The sequence below is a fragment of the Gorilla gorilla genome, chromosome 4, assembly GCF_029281585.2.
Source record: "Gorilla gorilla gorilla isolate KB3781 chromosome 4, NHGRI_mGorGor1-v2.1_pri, whole genome shotgun sequence".
Taxonomy (NCBI): Eukaryota; Metazoa; Chordata; class Mammalia; order Primates; family Hominidae; genus Gorilla; species Gorilla gorilla.
In genome coordinates this window covers 162,981,360-163,000,565 of record NC_073228.2, presented here as the reverse complement: position 1 = coordinate 163,000,565, position 19,206 = coordinate 162,981,360, and the positions used below count along the sequence as shown (strand labels likewise).

Below are 19,206 nucleotides of genomic sequence, written 5' to 3'. Positions count from 1 at the left end.
AATTAAATGTATTCTATTCCCTATTTTAGGTCAGTTGGTGGTGTGTACTTTATGCTCCTGTGTCATGAAGACAAAGCAGATTTGGCTGTTTTCAGCTCACATGCTTCCTCTGCTAGCACGACTCTGCCTTGTTCCTTTGGAGACAATTGTTATCATCAATAAATTTGCTATGATTTTTACTGGATTGGAAGTTCTCTATTTTCTTGGGTCTAATCTTTTGGTACCTTATAACCTTGCTAAATCTGCATACAGAGAATTGGTTCAGGTAAGACTGCTGACAACCACAAACAGGTAGATAAAATTCTACATAAATGTTAAGTACATTAAAGTTATAGTTCATTTTTATTTCACAGTTATGGTACCATTCATTTTTGCAGTTTCAAAACAGCAGCTATTTTCAGCCCAATTAGGAGCATCTGAAAGATTCTTGATTATGTTCTATTGAGAAGGCAGTAAAGTGAAGTGGTTCTCTTAAAGCAGATTTATCTGAGATCGAACCCTGATGCTGCTGTTCACTAGCTGTGTAACCTTGTGATAATTGCGTTACTTTCTGTAAAACGGAGCTAATAATGAAAGCTGTGCTTTCCTCATAGAGTTCTGTGAGATTTAAATGAGTTTAGTACCAGGCAGACAATGTTCCATATGTGTTAGCTATTGTAATGAAGACAAAAATAATAAATAATTGAATACCTATAAGTCAAATCCTGCTTTTTCCTTCTGATTATAGTCCTGCTGTGACTATAGTTTCTTCCCTTTGTGTGCCTAATTTAAACAGAAAAGTTAAATAGTTCTGGGTTATAATATGATAGATTTCATTTAGATATAGTACTTGAATTGACTCTGCCAACATAACATGCTTTTTGTAAAAGTTTCTGCCCTACTTTTTTCAGCCTTTGCTCTAAGATAAATTACTCCCAGATACAAACAATACACATTTGGGAAATAAATGTTTCTGTTTGGTTTAATTGATAGTTTGTAATATATAAAATAGATTTTAACCTGACATTGGTATAAAAAGAGAGTGTTAAAATGTCACTGTCTTCCACCTCTTGACTGTGTCCTTAAGGTACAGGAAGCTCTCAGATAGAACAAACTGATAACAGCTAAGTGAGGTATTCTCTTGTGGCCCCAGGGGCAGATCTTTGAGAATACTTTCTCTAAGCTTTTGGCCTTAGCCTGATTCTATCTTAGTTTTACACAGTGATTAACTTGGGCAGTTTTCCCAGGAGTAGATCTTCCAGAAAAGGGATTATTTCTACAGTCAGTGAAGAGTGGCTTCATGGGGAAGCAGGGCAGGAAGGGTTATAGTTGTATTCAGGGTAAGAATGACAAATTTAAGATACATATTTTTTCTTTGAATTCAGTCTTATGAGGGTTATCTTAGTTTGTAATAAATAATGAATATTCACTAAATACTTATTGAATATTAAATATTTATTGAATAACCTCAGCCTTCATTTTTTAATGTCATGTTTAGTTGGTTGCCATAAGATTCATACATCAACTAGATGTAGTTGTTGGAAATATAGGTTATAAAATGCGTGACCAGGAAAGAATCAGATAAGCAAGAAATAGAGGAAACAGACAGGTTTTTTTAGTGGTCTGTTTCTTGAAAGGAAGAAAAATATTCTCTGCCTCGTAATGATGAGTTTACCTGATAATAATTTCGCAGCTAGTTGGGCAGTTTCCTTTTTCTTTTAATCTTTTGTCACTGGGGAAAATAGAAGTTAATAGACTGGGTTGTAGAAAAAGCCTTTGCTTTACTGATGAAAGAATTTTAAATTTAGAATAATCTGCAAGTCAATTTATTTTAACTTAATACTTAAAGATCTTTATACCTTATTGAAACATTCTGGTATCACATTGAGAGATTCCAGCAAGACCAGCTGACTGCTAGATTTTGGTTTTGTAAGCTGTCCGGCAGAATTCCTGCTGTGTCACCAGGGTCTGGTCCCTGACATAGTAACTCTAGAAACTTGGTTACACCTATGCTCTTAGATTGAATCAGATTCTGTGATTGATTTTTCCTAATCAGTTTCATAAGAAGAGTGTTTTATAAACTGGAAAACTAATTTAGTGAGTTGCAGATTATTAAGCCTTTTTTTTTTTTTAAGATATATCCTTTTCCTAGTGTTACTTACACTTGGCAAACCAAATGGAAAAACATAGCTTGATAAAAACACAGTAGGAGGAAGGGGAATTGATGTGTATGAGAGAAAAAGACTTGCTAACTATCTTTGCTCTGCAAAAATTTTTTCCAGTGATTAAGTACTCTTCTTCCATTGAACTGTTTCTCATTTGTGACATTTCTGAATAAACCCTGAAAGTTTTTACTTTTGCATTTTTTTCCTAGTGCCTCAAGCAGTGTTGTATCAATTCATGCTAGTCCTGATTATTTTGATTAGACATGAGTGTTTACCAAGTCTCCTCAAACTACCTTTTAAGGTTATTTTGTACTGAATATGACCTTATTTTGACCTTATCCCTGAACTATTAGGGCACTTTACTGTTGCTATTAGATAAGTGTGTGTCAAGTGTTAATAATAATGCAAAATTAGTAAGTTTTAAAAAACATGCTGTTTATTAACTATATAGGCTAACTTTAAAGGAATTTAGCTGAAACAGTCTTGCAATAAAAGAAAAGCTATTTAATATTTTACTTCTGATTTGACTCTTAAGTGTTTAAAGTGTTTATTGATGGTGATGCAAGAAGTTTTCCTGTCTTATGTTTTTATTTAGGTAGTGGAGGTATATGGCCTTCTCGCCTTGGGAATGTCCCTGTGGAATCAACTGGTAGTCCCTGTTCTTTTCATGGTTTTCTGGCTCGTCTTATTTGCTCTTCAGATTTACTCCTATTTCAGTACTCGAGATCAGCCTGCATCACGTGAGAGGCTTCTTTTCCTTTTTCTGACAAGGTAATTAATAAGAGCCTATGATACTATATATAACCTTAGAAAGAGAAAACTTTGATCTAGGAATAGTAAGTTTTGCAGATTACTTTTATCGTTCATGTTACACAACTTCGTATTTTGTTAAGATAGGATTTTCATTCACTGGATACCTAGGTTTGGCAATGCAGGGAGGTGCTAATATAATAATGTGGTTTATTTGGCTGCACTATGGACCAGAGTGTAGCAAATGATTTGTGGAAAGGTACATAGCAAATCGTAAAAGTATTTTTTCAATTTCAAGTTAAAATTATTGGGTCAATCAGAAAAAAGTATATTATAAAAATAACATTTATTGAGTATTTAAAATGTACCATACCATTAAACACTTTGCCTCACATTAATCTTTACAACAACCCTAAGAGATAGGTGCCTTTATTATAATTACCATTTTATAGCTGAAGAAACTGTACCAGGAATAACTTGCCCCAGGTCACACTGCCAAAAGAAGCAGAACTGGCACTCAGACCCACTGGAGTTCGAAGCCTGTGACTTACTCTGTATACTTTGCCTTTGTCACTGTTGCCTTCAGTATCGAGATAGAGTCTGGTAATTGGTGAAATGGGTAGATAATAGTACTTTACTGTCTAACCCGGGGGTGTTCAATCTTTTGGCTTTCCTGGGCCACATTGGAAGAAGAATTGTCTTGGGCCATACATAAAATACACTAGCACTAACGATAGCTGATGAGCTTTAAAAAAAAACTCGCAAAAAAAAATGTCATAGTGTTTTAAGAAAGTTTACAAATTTTTGTTGGGCTGCATTCAAAGCTGTCCTGGGCTGCAGGTTAGTCAAGCTTGGACTAACCCAAAATAATTCTAAGACTCAGTTTTTAATGTTTAGGGGTTTTTGTTTTGTTTTGTCTTTTTAAATCTCATGTCATTGAAGTCATTTTCCCATTTTATTGTGAGCTTATGCTAGATCCACATTTGTTATTTTTTCCACTCTTGAGTTTGAATCTCACATTCTCAGAATCTAGTACATGAATATACATCTTGGTTCCCTTGCTCATTGTCACTTTAAAAAGTAGGCATGAAAATCTGTCCTCCTATAAAGTAAATATAGGTAGATAACAGTTTTAAGTTCTAGTTAATAGTCATTGTTTCTCAGCCATCCAGTATGATGGAAGACTGTGTACTAAGTGGTGTAGGCTATGAGAAATTTAAGACAAGTTTACTATCCTTAAGGAGCATGTTACTAGGAAAGCATTAACACAAATGTAAATATTAAAAATATACAGGACAAAAACCTGTTTTAAGAAATAAGTGGGATAAACTTATACTGGTACTGAATCAGATTTTGAACTTTCTAAAAATGAATAACAATTATAAGTAGCTTCTGTAAACATGCAGTAAGTTGATGTCGAAGTCAAATACATTTTAATGATTAATCTAGTATTAAGTAAATTTGACTGCTATTTGTTTTTGATATAGGTATTATGGAGGTTTTATGCAGACTTTTTTTTTTTTGAGATGGAGTCTGGCTCCGTCGCCCAGCTGGAGTACAGTGGCACAATCTCGGCTCACTGCAACCTCCGCCTCCCAGATTCCAGCAATTCTCCTGCCTCAGCCTCCCAAGTAGTTGGGATTACAGGCATGCGCCACCACACGTGGCTAATTTTTATGTTATTAGTAGAGACCATGTTGGCCAGGCTCGTCTTGAACTCCTGACCTCAGGTGATCCACCCACCTCAGCCTCTCAAAGTCCTGGGATTACAGGTGTGAACCACCACGCCAGGCCTGAAGACTTTTAAAATGACCCAAAAAGTAACTGCATTTAGAGAGAAAGAGAGACAGTTCTGTGGTCAGGAAAATAACCTCAGCGTGAGACTGAATTGGTGGTGCTTTAAACCAGATTGTTACCCGCTGCAAAGCACAGTAAGATGAGGTATAGCATAGTGCAGTAGGCTTAACAATTTACTAAGCCATGAATGCATTTGGACTTATTTACAAAGTAAGAAAATAATATTCGGATATTCTGTGAAGTTTAGATATCTTGCTAACATAATTTTTTTCTCTTCTTTTTCTATGCATAGCCAGGATAGATTGCCTTTTTTCATGATAAGAATGTTGTAATTTGCTTTGAGAAGTTCCCATATTGGTTCTTTTGTTAATTTATATCTCTGTAAGAGTTATTCTCTGTTCTTATCTATGCTTTTGTGTGCCTGGTAATGTTTATGTTTCTTTGCCAAAAAAACAACTTATTTAGAAAAAGAGATTGGGAGCTTACCAGAATACCCTGACTAAACAAACACACCAACCAACAATAAAGCACACCAGATCAAACTGCAAATAAAAAAAAAGGTTTTTTTTGCAGCCAGAAAATAGAAATTAAGATTTAATAAAAATGAGTTACTGAATGAAGAGAGAGCGAAGAAAAACTTTATAAATTTTCCAAACTCTTTCACTTCCCCAAAGCTAGGTCGAAATCTTTGGTATTTAGTATGCTCTCTTTTGAAAAATAGCACCACATTTTTTTTTTCTAAAATAAGAGAAAAGGAAAGTGCTCTGTTTGAATACGTAATTAAATCATATTGTGTGGGTGTAAAAAATTTTTCCAAATATAGAGAAAGGTCCGTAAAAATAGAGAAATAGTATGGACCTTTGGTTAAATTTTCAGCCTTTTTCAATAAGAATGAAGTAAAATTTTAGTTGGTTTTCAGCCGTGATTCTCATGTTGTAAAATTGTACACAATTTGTTTAAAATTGTTACTAATGATTTCAGTGTGAAAATGCCAAACATTTCAGAAATTAAATTTGTAGGAATGTCATAAAATTAATTATTTTTTTCTAGTTATTAGCCACCATGATTGGTGGATATTTTGGCTCCTAACAGAAAACCAGACTTTTTTTCTCATCATAGTGTACATTGGTACCATGTAAAATTAGATGCTTTCACATAAAAACCAACTAATAAGCAATTGTGTAGGAAAGATAACTATATAGAAGCATGGAGCTGCATAGTAAGGGACAAGCATTGATTGCGTGAATGAATTCCTCATCTATATAAGTGAAATTCTTCTTTGAAAATTAAAGCTTAAGATGTAGATACTATATAAGGGCTGGGAGCATTAGCTCAAGCCTGTAATCCCAATACTTTGGGAGGCCGAGATGGGAGGATCGCTTGAGGCAGAAAGTTTTAGCCAAGTTTGGGCAACATAGCAAGACCTTGTCTGTATAAAGAATAAATTAGCCAGGCGCAGCGGCACGCTCTTACAGTCTTAGCTACTTGGGAGGCTGAAGTGAGAGGATTGCTTTTGCCCTGAAGTTCAAGGCTGCAGTGAGTTATGATTGTACCAGTGCTCTCCAGCCTAGCAACAGAGCAAGACCCTGTCTCAAATAAATATATGTATATATAAGATATTGTGTAAATGCTAAATCCATCTCAGTACATAATAGTACATGTATTTATAAAATACATATAAGTTAATATCTAAGAAGTTCAATGAAAATATTTCCAAGTTCTAGTGTAATGTCTTCCAGTTATCCTTATGAATAGTATCATAGCAAACTTTTGTTAAAAATTAATATTAAAATTATTTTTCAGTAGTCTTGGAGCAAATTATTGGGCATGCTTTTGAAGTAACCGTTTTTTAAAAAATGCCTTTGTCTCAACCTAAATTTAAAAATAGCAGTAGTATGTAAGATACTGATGGAGTAGGAGGAGTGATACACCCTGCTCCATAGCAGTTTGGTCAAATAAGGAGTTGCAGCAAGTATTCATATTATAATGTAGCACAGTGAACAATTTGAACAGCCAACATTTTTCAGGAAGAAGAGTGGGCAACTGTACAAGCTTCTTTTGAATACTTGTCAGCATGCTAATTATATATTTCTTAAGATGTGAACATTTAGGCTCCTTGAATTTTACTGTATTTGAAGACCTTGTTTCAGATCTGGTGCTATGTACTGCATATTTGCCAATGAGATAGAAAAATGTGGGTTTGAAGATGAATAAGGTGGTTAAATTATTAATGGAGTAATTGGGTGATTTCACCTCAAATTTTGGTTTAGGATGTTTTAATTAATGAGGATCGAATCAAGCTTGGTGATTATTTAAAGGCCTCAAATGTGTTTACTCCAAATGGAAAGTTTATGTCTGTTAATTTCCCCCTCTTTTTTTCCAGTATTGCGGAATGCTGCAGCACTCCTTACTCTCTTTTGGGTTTGGTCTTCACGGTTTCTTTTGTTGCCTTGGGTGTTCTCACACTCTGCAAGTTTTACTTGCAGGGTTATCGAGCTTTCATGAATGATCCTGCCATGAATCGGTAAGTTCTTTCCTTGATTATGTCTAGAAATGTAAATACTATAGATAACTTGAGGAAGTAATGATGAATTTCTTTGGCTGATGAATTTTAGAAGAAATGGAATTGGAGAGTTTTTTTTTTGAATGGTTGTAACATTTGGGTTAAAACACTATGAAAAAATACATTTCCATGTTAAAGATGTGTTTGTATTGTATGTATTAATACATTATGATGAATATTGGGCAGCTTCCTTCCCTAGATTTCTTTAAGAGATTTTCAGAAGCGTGCTTTTTCCCATTTGAAGTTTAGCCCTGTTAAAGTCTGATTTCTATACAGTATTTGATGTTAATATCTGGCTCATTTACAGAATCTGGTTGGAAAACTTCTATTTGTCTTAGAAGTTATTATTTTTGCCCTCATTGTGTGGTAAAATAATAGCTATTATGCCTTTGCACATGTAGTGATATATATGACTATTTCATTAATGTTACAAAGTTAATATACTGATCAGGTTTTTAGTCTGGATTAAGTCAGAATAGATTTAAAAATATGTAACAGAGTCTAAGCCTTTGGATTATTTTTCTCTTTGAATTAAATGAGATTCAGATTATTTTATGTTTTCTGAAAATGTATGCTTTTTTTAGGGGCATGACAGAAGGAGTAACGCTGTTAATCCTGGCAGTGCAGACTGGGCTGATAGAACTGCAGGTTGTTCATCGGGCATTCTTGCTCAGTATTATCCTTTTCATTGTCGTAGCTTCTATCCTACAGTCTATGTTAGAAATTGCAGATCCTATTGTTTTGGCACTGGGAGCATCTAGAGACAAGTAAGAAACCTCTTAATATTCTTTAAATTAACTCATGTAATATTCTTTACATGCATTTGTTGTCTAAATATTTAGGGAATATTTAGAGACAGAAAATGGATATGGGTAATTGGTATTAGCTTAGGTTAATTCAACGTTTATGTTTTTATTTTTCCTATATGAGATGTCTGACTTACTTGACTTTTGTTTTTTTCTCTCAAGATTTTTTAGTTAAAAATCACATCAAAGGCCATGTAATTATAAGTTAACTTTTTCTGCTTCAGATGAAGTTAATACTTTTTATATTTGTCCAATTTTAAAATTAAGAACATAGAGCATAAAATTTAGTCCAGCATAATAAATGTAACAAATAATATTTAATTTTATTCTGTGTAAATTAGTTAAAGGAGAGAAAGCATTAAGTGAAATGCAAATGAAGGAGAGGAAAATAGAGGCTATCAGGTAATCATAAAATAGACATTTATGGAAAAACAGCCTCATTTGATGGAGTTTTAGACAATTTCAACTGACTGGATTATAAGGATTCTTGACAACTTATAGGACCAAATGAAATTAATAGTTGGATTCATGTACATCTTGCATTACAGTAAAATTTTAAACTCTCTATATTTTATTGATACATAGTAGTAGTATATATTTTTGAGGTTCGTGTGATATTTTGAGAGCTGTATACATTGTATAATGATTAAATCAGGATAATGGAGGTATCCAGAAATTTTTGTGAGGGATAAAAGCCAAACTATTATTTAGTTCCTTAAAGATACAGTCTTTTTATTGTAGTTGATACAAGGAAATTCTGTTAAGGAATTTCTTAAAATTCGATGTCACTGTTCTTTTTCTAGTTCTCTGTCTGCATTCTGATTATTGATTATAGAAATACATCTGAATTTATTGCTTCTTCGGTAGCCTTTTATAGTAAGGGAACAGCTAATCTCTTGGGAGGTAGAATTGTATCAGCTGATTTCTAAAACATTCCAAATTAACATTTTAATTATAGTACATCAGATTCATCTTTGTATCCCCATAACACACATTGCCAAACATTCTATATAATTTTCTCAAGTGGTAGGATGGCTGAAAAATCAATTTAAATAAGCTCAAACTCTTAAGACATGTTTCAGATCTTCTTAATCATCATAGTTGATGGTAGTTATTTCACATTTGTTTGTGAGGTTTAAGGTTTCTTGACTGAAGCATTTAAAATGTTGAACTCAAGGGTGAGCGCAATTAAATAGCCACTTAGTAGATCTGAAAAGTAGATTTCTTTGACCTAAGTACAATTAGTATTTCGTCATCTCTGTCAATGTCATCTGTTATTAATTACACTAATTAATTTAGTATATATTGGTAAAACTAATATTTAGAAAAGAGAAAAAATATGTTGTTCCACTGGTATAAGAATCAGTAGATGGCAGTTGTGGGTCTTCCCAGGATACTGAACTATCTTCACTACTGGCTTTCTCCAAAATTAGATGCAGAGGAGATTTAGAGAAAAAGGAGCAAACTGAGAAGTGTTGTATGTGGGTCTGGGGTACTTTGAATTGGTGTCTGTGTTATTCCTTGTGGCTGCGGCTACATTAACCTGAGGCAGGAGAGGCTGCCCTCTTGGCTGTGGGAGGAAAAATAGACATGAACTGTTCTGTTCTGTTCTTCCCTCCCACCATTGCCTACAGTAATAAGAGACTAACCATCAGCTACATGCCAGTACTTTTTAAAACAAATGAAATAAAGTTAAGAGAAAAATTCCACTTACCACAACTGACTCAAGAACTAAAAAGTTGAATAGTTCTATAACAGTTAAAGAAATTAAAGCAGTTGGCAAACTTCTTGAGCCAGATGATATTACAGGCAAGTTCTACCAAATTCCAAAGAACAGTTATCCTTATTTTATTTATTTATTTATTTATTTATTTTTAGAGATGGAATCTCGCTATGTTGCCCAGGCTGGACTTGAACTCCTGGGCTCAAGCAGTCCTCCTGCCTCAGCCTTCTGTGGAGCTGGGACACATGTGCACACCACCACACTTGGCAGATTATTTAAAACAAATACTTTCAAACTATAAGAGGAATACCCCCAAGTTCACTCTGTGAAGCCATCGTAATCCCAATATTGAAATAAATCAGACAATTTTTAAAGTATTTCACTCATGGCAGGAGATATTGCGAGGCATTTGTAATGTTGGCTTAAGGTAGACCAGTGGAATAGAGACCACAGACTGACCCACATATGGGTGGAACTCTGGTATATGACAGAAGTGGCATGCCAGATGAGTGGAGACAGGTGCTACTCTATAATGAAGCTAGAAAAACACTGGATTCCTATCTCGCATTATAAACAAAATAACTCCAGTATGTTAGGGACTTAAATGTCAAAAACAGAAAGTTAAAATTCCACTGAGATTAGTATATTTTTGAGTAGGAAAAGATTTCTTAAACTGACAGAACTGACTGTGGAAGACTGAGATTGACTATGACTATGAAAGAAAGGATTAATACATTTAACGATTAATATTAGAATTAATGGCAGTTTTTAAGTTAGAAATGGTCATTACAAACTGGAAGAAAATATTTCTAGTATGCACTCCTGATCAAGAATCGCTCCTACACATCAGTAAGAGAAATGGACAAAAAACTTGATGAGGCATTTAGGAAAAGAGAAAAATGCAAACATGAAGAGAAGTTCAGCATCATTCATGATAAGGGAAATGTGAAGGCTACAGTGAGATACTGTTTTACATGCAATCAAAAGGAAGGAGATAGAAAGGGGAGGGAAAAAATCTGCCAATACCTATGATGGGGGAAGTTGCAGCTCCACAGGATATCCCATGGTACTGATGAGAGTGTAAAGTGGTGTAGTCACTTTGGAAGAGAGTTTGGCATGATCTCCTCATAGGTATATATTCAAAGACTCTTGCATGTGTACAGTAGGAGACATGTAGAAGAATGTTCGTAGAACAGTTCACCTCACCAGAATCCTGGGAACAACCCAGATGCCAATGCAACAAGAAAGTAGATGATAAAATGTGGTAATAGTCACAGTGCTATGTTAAAAATAGTGACCCACAAATCAGTATGAATGATCATAGCAGCACGAGGTAAAAAAGTAAATCCAAAAAGATGATAATGTAGGATATTTTTATGTTAAAAACAAAATTTTAAAATTTGTAATACTTAGAAATACATATAGATAAAACCAAACTATAAAAAGGGAAGCAGGGAAGAGAATGAAGCACACAGGATTCAAGATAGTGGTTTCGTGGGGCAGAGGGGCGAGGACATGGTATATATAGGCAGGCCTGCCCCTGTCATTAGATGTGGTTTATTGTCCAGGCCTTCACTTGTATGTGGGAAGTGGGTTCATAAATGCTTGTTACATTATTGACAATAGTTAATTAGATTACTGACTAAATAAAAGGAGGGACATGCACAGACAAACGATGACAATACATCGTCAATCAAGGATTGTGATGAATTCAATTCAGTGTACTGGGAATTGAAAAAGGAAAGGAAAAGCATCCTAATTCTCCAGTTAGAGGACAATTAAGAGATGATACTAATAGTTCATGAAACAATTTTTCTATTAATGAAGTAATTGTTAAGGGGAAAATCTTCATAAATATGTCTTTGGAGTTTCTTGAACTGTAGGTAATTTCCACGTTTAGCTTAGGAGGATGTGTGAGTTAGTTTTAGCCATAGAAATAATTGGTTATTTTATCTGTAAATTTTATTGCAGTTTTTAACAAGGAATATTAGAACTATGGTCTACTTATTCAAATTATGTAGCAAATTTTCAAAAGGCAAACATTTTAGGAAATGGGTTGTCATTTTTATAGTGCTTAACCTATTGCATGAGGTTTCAATGTAATTTTCCCTTATTCTTTTTATATTTTATTTGAAATTTGCTTTTATTTAATTTTAACTATTTAGATAAGGACATATATGTGTGTCTATGTATATGTTTGTGTGTATATATCCACCTGTATTAAAATTAGGCATAAATGTAAAACTCTTGACATAACATTGTTGTGTATACATTTCTGTGTGTGTGCTTAAATATATGCATGTGTGTTTATAAATACGTACATATTTCATATAAATCATAGCTGGCTTGATTTTAAAAAAATATATTTAAGGTTTTAAGGCAGATTGCCCTATTAGATATATAATTCATCATCTAACACAGTAGAGCTACTGCCTTTCTTTAAAAAGTTAAAATTGCTGAATCTCAAAGCAAAGTTACTGACAAGTTTACATTTGTTCCTTAATTTCTGATTATTATTATTATTATTAGTTTTTGGCAAGAAAAAATGTAAAACACTTTCCAAAGTATGCAGCTTTAATTTTCACCATAATAATTAACTTTCTTCTCTGAATTACTGATTATGATAGGACCACACTGTATAGCATTTGACCTTGTGTGTGGTAACTTCTACTTCCTGACTATATTATAATTAAAGGTAGGAGAGATGATTTATGTTATTTGTGTCTCTTTGAGATGCTTTACCTGGATTTGAGAACATATCACAGATGTTGATGTTTAATTAAAACAGCTTAAATTTTTTTGTAGCCATGAGCTTTATTTCAATTGAAAGCCAAAGTTGTTTAGCTTGAACTAGCCTAAAGGGTTTAGAGAAATGGAGAGCATGATGGAGGAATTTCTAGTGGGACGTAAGAGTGCTTGTGTTTTGCTGAGAGGGCAGTTAGTTAATAACCAGCTTGGTTTATGAGGAACAGATTTGACAAGCTTGGATGGAAAAATTAGGAGTGGAGGACCTCAAATGCCAGACTCAAAAATTTAGAGACAGTGTTGAAAATATTACGATAGTAGAGCTTTAGGAGGATTAGTCTGGCTGGCAGTGTCCTGGATAGATCAGGGCTGGAGGAGGGAGGAAAACCAGGTAGTAGATCTTACAATACAGTTGCTCTCAGTCATGTCTCCCACTTACCCTGACCACAACAGATGTGAGGATGAGTATACCTGCTCATTGGAGAGTCATTCCTATTAGTCACACTGCACTCTCTGTAGCAGAGATTCTCATCACAAGTGGAAACAGTGGGAAGAGGGTGTCATAAGATTTGAAAAAGACCACAAATTATTCTAATACTCCCTCCCTGTCTTAACCAGGAAAAATTATTGAAATTGTTAAGGTTTAAGGCTACAAAAGCCTGAAATAATTTGAAATTGCTAGGAGTAGCAATTGAAAGCAAACTATTGAGGAACAAAAGAAAATCAGCTGTACTTTGCAATTGACTGAGTGTGGTGGCTTTGACATGCCAAGCCTGTGTGACTTGGTCTGAACTCTAGTACAGTGACTGGCATGGAGAAGGGTGTTCAGTGGGAATTTGTGAAATTTGATCATGGTACCAGAGATGTTAGCTGCTGATGTGAGTGGTTGTGCTACTAGGTGGCAGGCACTTAAAAAGAATAATTTTGTCTTTCTCCAGGAGCTTGTGGAAACACTTCCGTGCTGTAAGCCTTTGTTTATTTTTATTGGTATTCCCTGCTTATATGGCTTATATGATTTGCCAGTTTTTCCACATGGATTTTTGGCTTCTTATCATTATTTCCAGCAGCATTCTTACCTCTCTTCAGGTAAGCCTATGATTAATTAACTCTGTATAATAACCAATTTTGTTATTTTTCCTCCCAGAGGAGGAATTAAATTTTTTCAAGATGAATGATTATAAGTGGACTATTCAGGTGATAACTTCTCTCTCTCTTTACTAGAACACATTACATTTATTTGAGCACAGGAGTTAGATGGCAGGTTATGAAAATATTACATAAACCTATTGATGTCACTGTATTTTTTATGAAGGTAATTAAGCCTTTCAGTTTCTTTTTTTCAAAATGGTATGATACAGAGGTGTCATATAAATCTTAAATTGATAAGTAACTAAAATATTAAAAGTTTTTAGAGCTTGTGTTAGAGCTTATTTGGAGTGTGTTTTTTAAATTAAATTCCACTCAAAAATACCAATAGTTCCACGATGTATATAAATATATATGTATATGATGTGTGTGTATTACACAATACAGACATGATACATGTTTCACAGACATGCACACACAAAATATTGCCTTAGAAATGATAAGCTTATTGTAACTTAAAGGAAGATCTTTGCTACCTAAGTTAAGTAAAAGAAAACATAACACAGTGAAGAGTTATTCATTATTTTTTTGCAGAAGTAAAAGTTCTTTGCGAGTTGTAGAACAGGAATGACTATGGTATGAGGAAAATTAAGATGGAGTTGATGAGGTTTGGTGACCTAAGGAATAAGGGAAAAAGATGAATCAAAAAATTGATTACTCATCAGAATCATTTTAGGAAAGTCATGTCTGACAGTGTGGCTTTTTGTTGTCTATGCCTGGATTACTAAGATCACCCACATTTTAGTCATCAGTGTCTTCTCTTTAGAGTTGATTTTTTATTTATTAAAACTTTTTTTTCCCCTGGATACTCTTCTGTATATTTGAAATATTGCATCCTAAAAACATCAGGAATGTGTTATTGTTTAAAGCCTATGAAAAAAGTATCTCAGTGATCATATTTCAAGATACATACATTTTTTTTTTTCAGGTTCTGGGAACACTTTTTATTTATGTCTTATTTATGGTTGAGGAATTCAGAAAAGAGCCAGTGGAAAACATGGATGATGTCATCTACTATGTGAATGGCACTTACCGCCTTCTGGAGTTTCTTGTGGCCCTCTGTGTGGTGGCCTATGGCGTCTCAGAGACCATCTTTGGAGAATGGACAGTGATGGGCTCAATGATCATCTTCATTCATTCCTACTATAACGTGTGGCTTCGGGCCCAGCTGGGGTGGAAGAGCTTTCTTCTCCGCAGGGATGCTGTGAATAAGATTAAATCGTTACCCATTGCTACGAAAGAGCAGCTTGAGAAACACAATGATATTTGTGCCATCTGTTATCAGGTAACTCCTTCAATAAGAATGTGTTTGGGTAAGTCGTACAGTGTATCCCTTGGGACTGTAACCATATTAACCAAATTCAACTTAAATTTCTAGGCAAAATTATCTTCTGGATTAAAAAAAAATGGACCTCAGAAATTAAAGACCTGATAAAATATTTCCATTTTATTTCTAAATTAAGTTTTAAATTTAGTCCCTTGGGTTCTAATGTATTGTTGTTTTCAACATTATTGCTCACCCATAAATAAAGGAAAAACAGGTCAGGTGCATTTTATATTTACTCCTGAATACACACTCACACAGACTATTGAATATACTATCCATGAGGGGTCAGCAACTCCTGAAAAGTGGTGTGCCAAAATTCTGACTCTTTTCCCTCTAGTATTTCCAGAGTGGGGAAGAAATATTCATGTACCTAACATAGGTAGAGAGAATATGTGCCCACCTGTGGGTTGCTAAGTATCCGAGGGTACAAGCATTTGGTGGGAGTGGGTGAATATGGTAAAGGCTACCATAATGATGTAAAATTGAAGTTGGCCTACCTATAGTCTTTAGCACATGCACCATAAAGAGCCTGATGATTGTCTTCTATTACAAATTAAAGGTAGTACTTAAATCACTTTGGAAATAAAACAACAACAAAAAGACCTAGAGTTTAATCATCAGTCACCTGTGCAAGAGGCTGCACTGTTGGAAATAATGGACAGAGATGATGGCCAACAGCAGAAACTATGTCCCATTTTTAAAGTCACTCAAAGAGTATAGGCTGGTAGAATAAAACTATAGACAGTGTCAACAATATACAGGGGATATTCTTACTTCAGGATTGCTTTTGTAGTTTAGGTGGGGTATGTATGTATTTGTGTATATTTAAATTTGTGCATATTTAAATAATTTTTTTCTAATAGTAAAATACAGCTATCAGTTTTTTATTTTGATTAGAACATACTTTTTGATCCTAGCTAAACAATGTTCTCCAGGCGGTTTTGCATTTGAGGGGTCTGAGGAGTAATGTAGGGTTCCTGCCTCCCTTCAAAGTAGCCATTCTCTTAGTTGTGTTTATTATTAAAGTGAACCCTAGCTCTTTTGTGCTAGGTAGCCTCATTGTACTCAGGACAAAGCACATCAAAAACAGAGTCGGAGCACCTCAGCTTCAGCCGCTGATGTCTGAATATTCCATCTCGGGGATTCAAGAGTCCTGTTTTTATTTCCTGTTGTCACATCACTTTTTTTGAGGTGCTAGAACTACCTGTTGATATCACATCGAAAATGAGAGTAAAACTGCTTAGCTTCCCAGCTGGCTGCTTTTCCTTGGATGGCTTTCTGCTTAAAAGTTGACTCCCAGATGTTACCAGTTCTTGGCAAGGAATTTCTGGGATATCCACACCTGCTTGTTTTGGGACTTTAAACAAAATTAATGGTTGATTGGCGAAACGTATGTCTTTATAACTTTAACTTCATGTCTTCAGGCTTCTCTCTTCATATATATCTTATGCAAGGAATATTAATGCAAAGTACACCACTCCTTATTCCAGTGGTTATCAAATGTGAGTGTATAAAAGTCACACAGGTGGCTTGTAACTATAGATTTTATGAATCCCATCGTTACATATCCCACTTCAGTAGGTCTTGGGTGGCCCAAAACTGTGTTAACAAGTGGTTCTTATGCAAGTTGAGAAACACTGGCTTATATAGACCAAATCTTGAAAACTGGGTATATACATTGTCCCTAATGAGAGAGTGCCACTTCCTTGCCAATACCCTGGTATTATATGGCCGATTTTGTCTCTTTGCCAATAATTTCATTATAATCTGTTCAGCTGTGTTGAAGCAAAACTGTAGAAAAAGTCCTGTCTTCATCAGATTTTCTGAGGTTGTAATTATACTCTTGTCATACCAGTGGAGACCCAGTAATCATACTGCAACAATTGTGTAACACTTGCATTTCATACTAAGGCAAAACCCAGTTATAAAGGTAGCTTCTTCCTCATTTTTGGTTTTTCCTTCACTTTTAGAAAGTACTTAGCCAGTAGTTCTTGCATTATTTGTATAAGGGGGATCTGTAATGGCAGCAGGATTATTACTGATATATAAAGTAAGTTTTATTCTAAGATCTATGTTACAAATTTTCTATTGTGGGAAAGAGATGTTAGAACCAGAACTTTGGGGATAGCACCAAAGATACTAGAAAACAGACATTTATAAGGTATCTTTTTTCCCCCTCTTTTAGGACATGAAATCTGCTGTGATCACGCCTTGCAGTCATTTTTTCCATGCAGGCTGTCTTAAGAAATGGCTGTATGTCCAGGAGACCTGCCCTCTGTGCCACTGCCACCTGAAAAACTCCTCCCAGCTTCCAGGATTAGGAACTGAGCCAGTTCTACAGCCTCATGCTGGAGCTGAGCAAAACGTCATGTTTCAGGAAGGTACTGAACCCCCAGGCCAGGAGCATACTCCAGGGACCAGGATACAGGAAGGTTCCAGGGACAATAATGAGTACATTGCCAGACGATCAGATAACCAGGAAGGGGCTTTTGACCCCAAAGAATATCCTCACAGTGCAAAAGATGAAGCACATCCTGTTGAATCAGCCTAGAGGAGAAGCAGCAGGAATGATGCTTTGATACTCTGGAGGAGAAGTTAACTCAAGATGGAATTCATGTTCTGATTTGAGGAATGAAAATGAGATGATCAGGCAGGAAACTGACATTCCAAGGATCTAATCCAGGAAGTACTCTCAGTGGGGACCACCTGCTTTCATCCCCTGACATTGTGGGAGAAATTTTGCAATGTATGCTAATCAAAATGTATATGTTCTATGCTGATGTTTTATAGAGGTTTGTGAAGAAAATTCAACCTCAACCACTTCAGAAACTGCCCCTGATATGTGTGAGAGAGAAGTAAAATCAGATTTTGAGTGTTGAAGGGACTGAGGAAGTGAGGATAAAGAGCATGAGGACAGCATGGAAAGAAGGAGGCAGAAGTGGAACTGAACTTTCACTCTCCATGGGACAGATCAATCTCATTATCAAGTCTGAATAGCAACCAGCCCTCTCCTCCACCCGTTTCTCCTCAGTTAATTGGAGCTCAGTCAGGTGATTATTGAGTCTTGTACAGCACTGAAATGAAATCAAAGATGAAGAAGCATTGATTGTATTCAAAGATTGAAGCACGCTCATACTTTGTATGTGCTTTAGGGAAGGGGTGGGTGGGCACTTGGGCCTTGCGGGTGCATTCATGTAATCTGAGACTCTTGAACTTTATGACGGAGTCTTCAATATTTTGATGTATATGAAACTTTTGTTAAATATGTTGTATACTTCGCTGGCTGTGTGAAGTAAACTAAAACTCTGATGAACACTTTGGAGTCCGCTTTAGTGAAGGAGACCAAAGTGGGAAGGGCTTTAGGGCACTGATAGAGGCCCTGGGTGTACTTTTCAATCCTGTGTAATGTTTAATTCTTGCAACTGAATCAAAACAGTGTTAAATTATGGCAATATTTGCACTTTGGGAATGAGTACATAACTGTATGATCACACTCTGCAAATGCCACTTTTAAAGCTGTTAATAGACTTTGCACCTTTTCTTTGACAAGGATGTGTCATATTTAAATTTTTACATTCATCATGGCTACAGGTAGAACTGGGGAGGGGGGAATGTAATTTTTTATGGGAATTTTGATATGAAAAGAAACTAGTCATTTATTTATACAATAGGCTTGGCTCAAAAAGTGTTTTTCAGACCTCGGTATTCCTAATGTGGGATGTGACTTTATTTTATTTTTAGTAGCAAATTTGGATGTAGACTGACAGACATAGCTGAATGTCTTAATAAATTTAAATTTGAAGATAATTATGTTTTGTTCTTGTGGTTTGTTGTCATTATAAAGTGCTTTTTTTGAAGTTGTATTCTTAGGAGGTTCTGTTTTTAATTTAGTTGGACTTACATGTTGATCCTTGTCAGAAATGCCCTGTAGATGGCAAAACTCTTTGATTGAAAAGGACCATTTCTTTTGAAATCTTCTACACCCAGTGTTAGCAAACTTACCTGTGCTTCAGAAGTGTTTGGGAAGCTTTTTATTTTAAAAAAGTACACATTTCTGAACCTTACTTCTGATTCAGATTGAATCAGCCTTTTGGGGTGCCTGAGCATTTCAGAGCTTCTATCCAGCTAGCCTAGCACTAAGGCAGTATGACTTGTTGGCGGGGGGGAAAGTATCTAGGCTAGAATTCATTTCTCCCCAGGTGTAG

General features: G+C 35.2%; 1 protein-coding gene across 2 annotated transcripts in view; it reads left to right on the top strand.

Moving 5' to 3' along the window:
• The window catches only part of RNF145 (ring finger protein 145), a 51,841-nt gene extending 33,033 nt beyond the window's left edge, over positions 1-18,808 (top strand). For both annotated transcript variants that reach the window (XM_019028276.4, XM_063706904.1), the window contains exons 5-11: positions 30-265; positions 2,740-2,915; positions 7,075-7,215; positions 7,839-8,021; positions 13,467-13,614; positions 14,603-14,959; positions 17,187-18,808. In XM_019028276.4, the coding sequence (XP_018883821.1) occupies positions 30-265; positions 2,740-2,915; positions 7,075-7,215; positions 7,839-8,021; positions 13,467-13,614; positions 14,603-14,959; positions 17,187-17,552 (1,607 nt within the window). In that variant the 3' untranslated portion in view covers positions 17,553-18,808. The remainder of the gene's footprint in view (positions 1-29; positions 266-2,739; positions 2,916-7,074; positions 7,216-7,838; positions 8,022-13,466; positions 13,615-14,602; positions 14,960-17,186) is intronic.
• Positions 18,809-19,206: the final 398 nt, after the last annotated feature.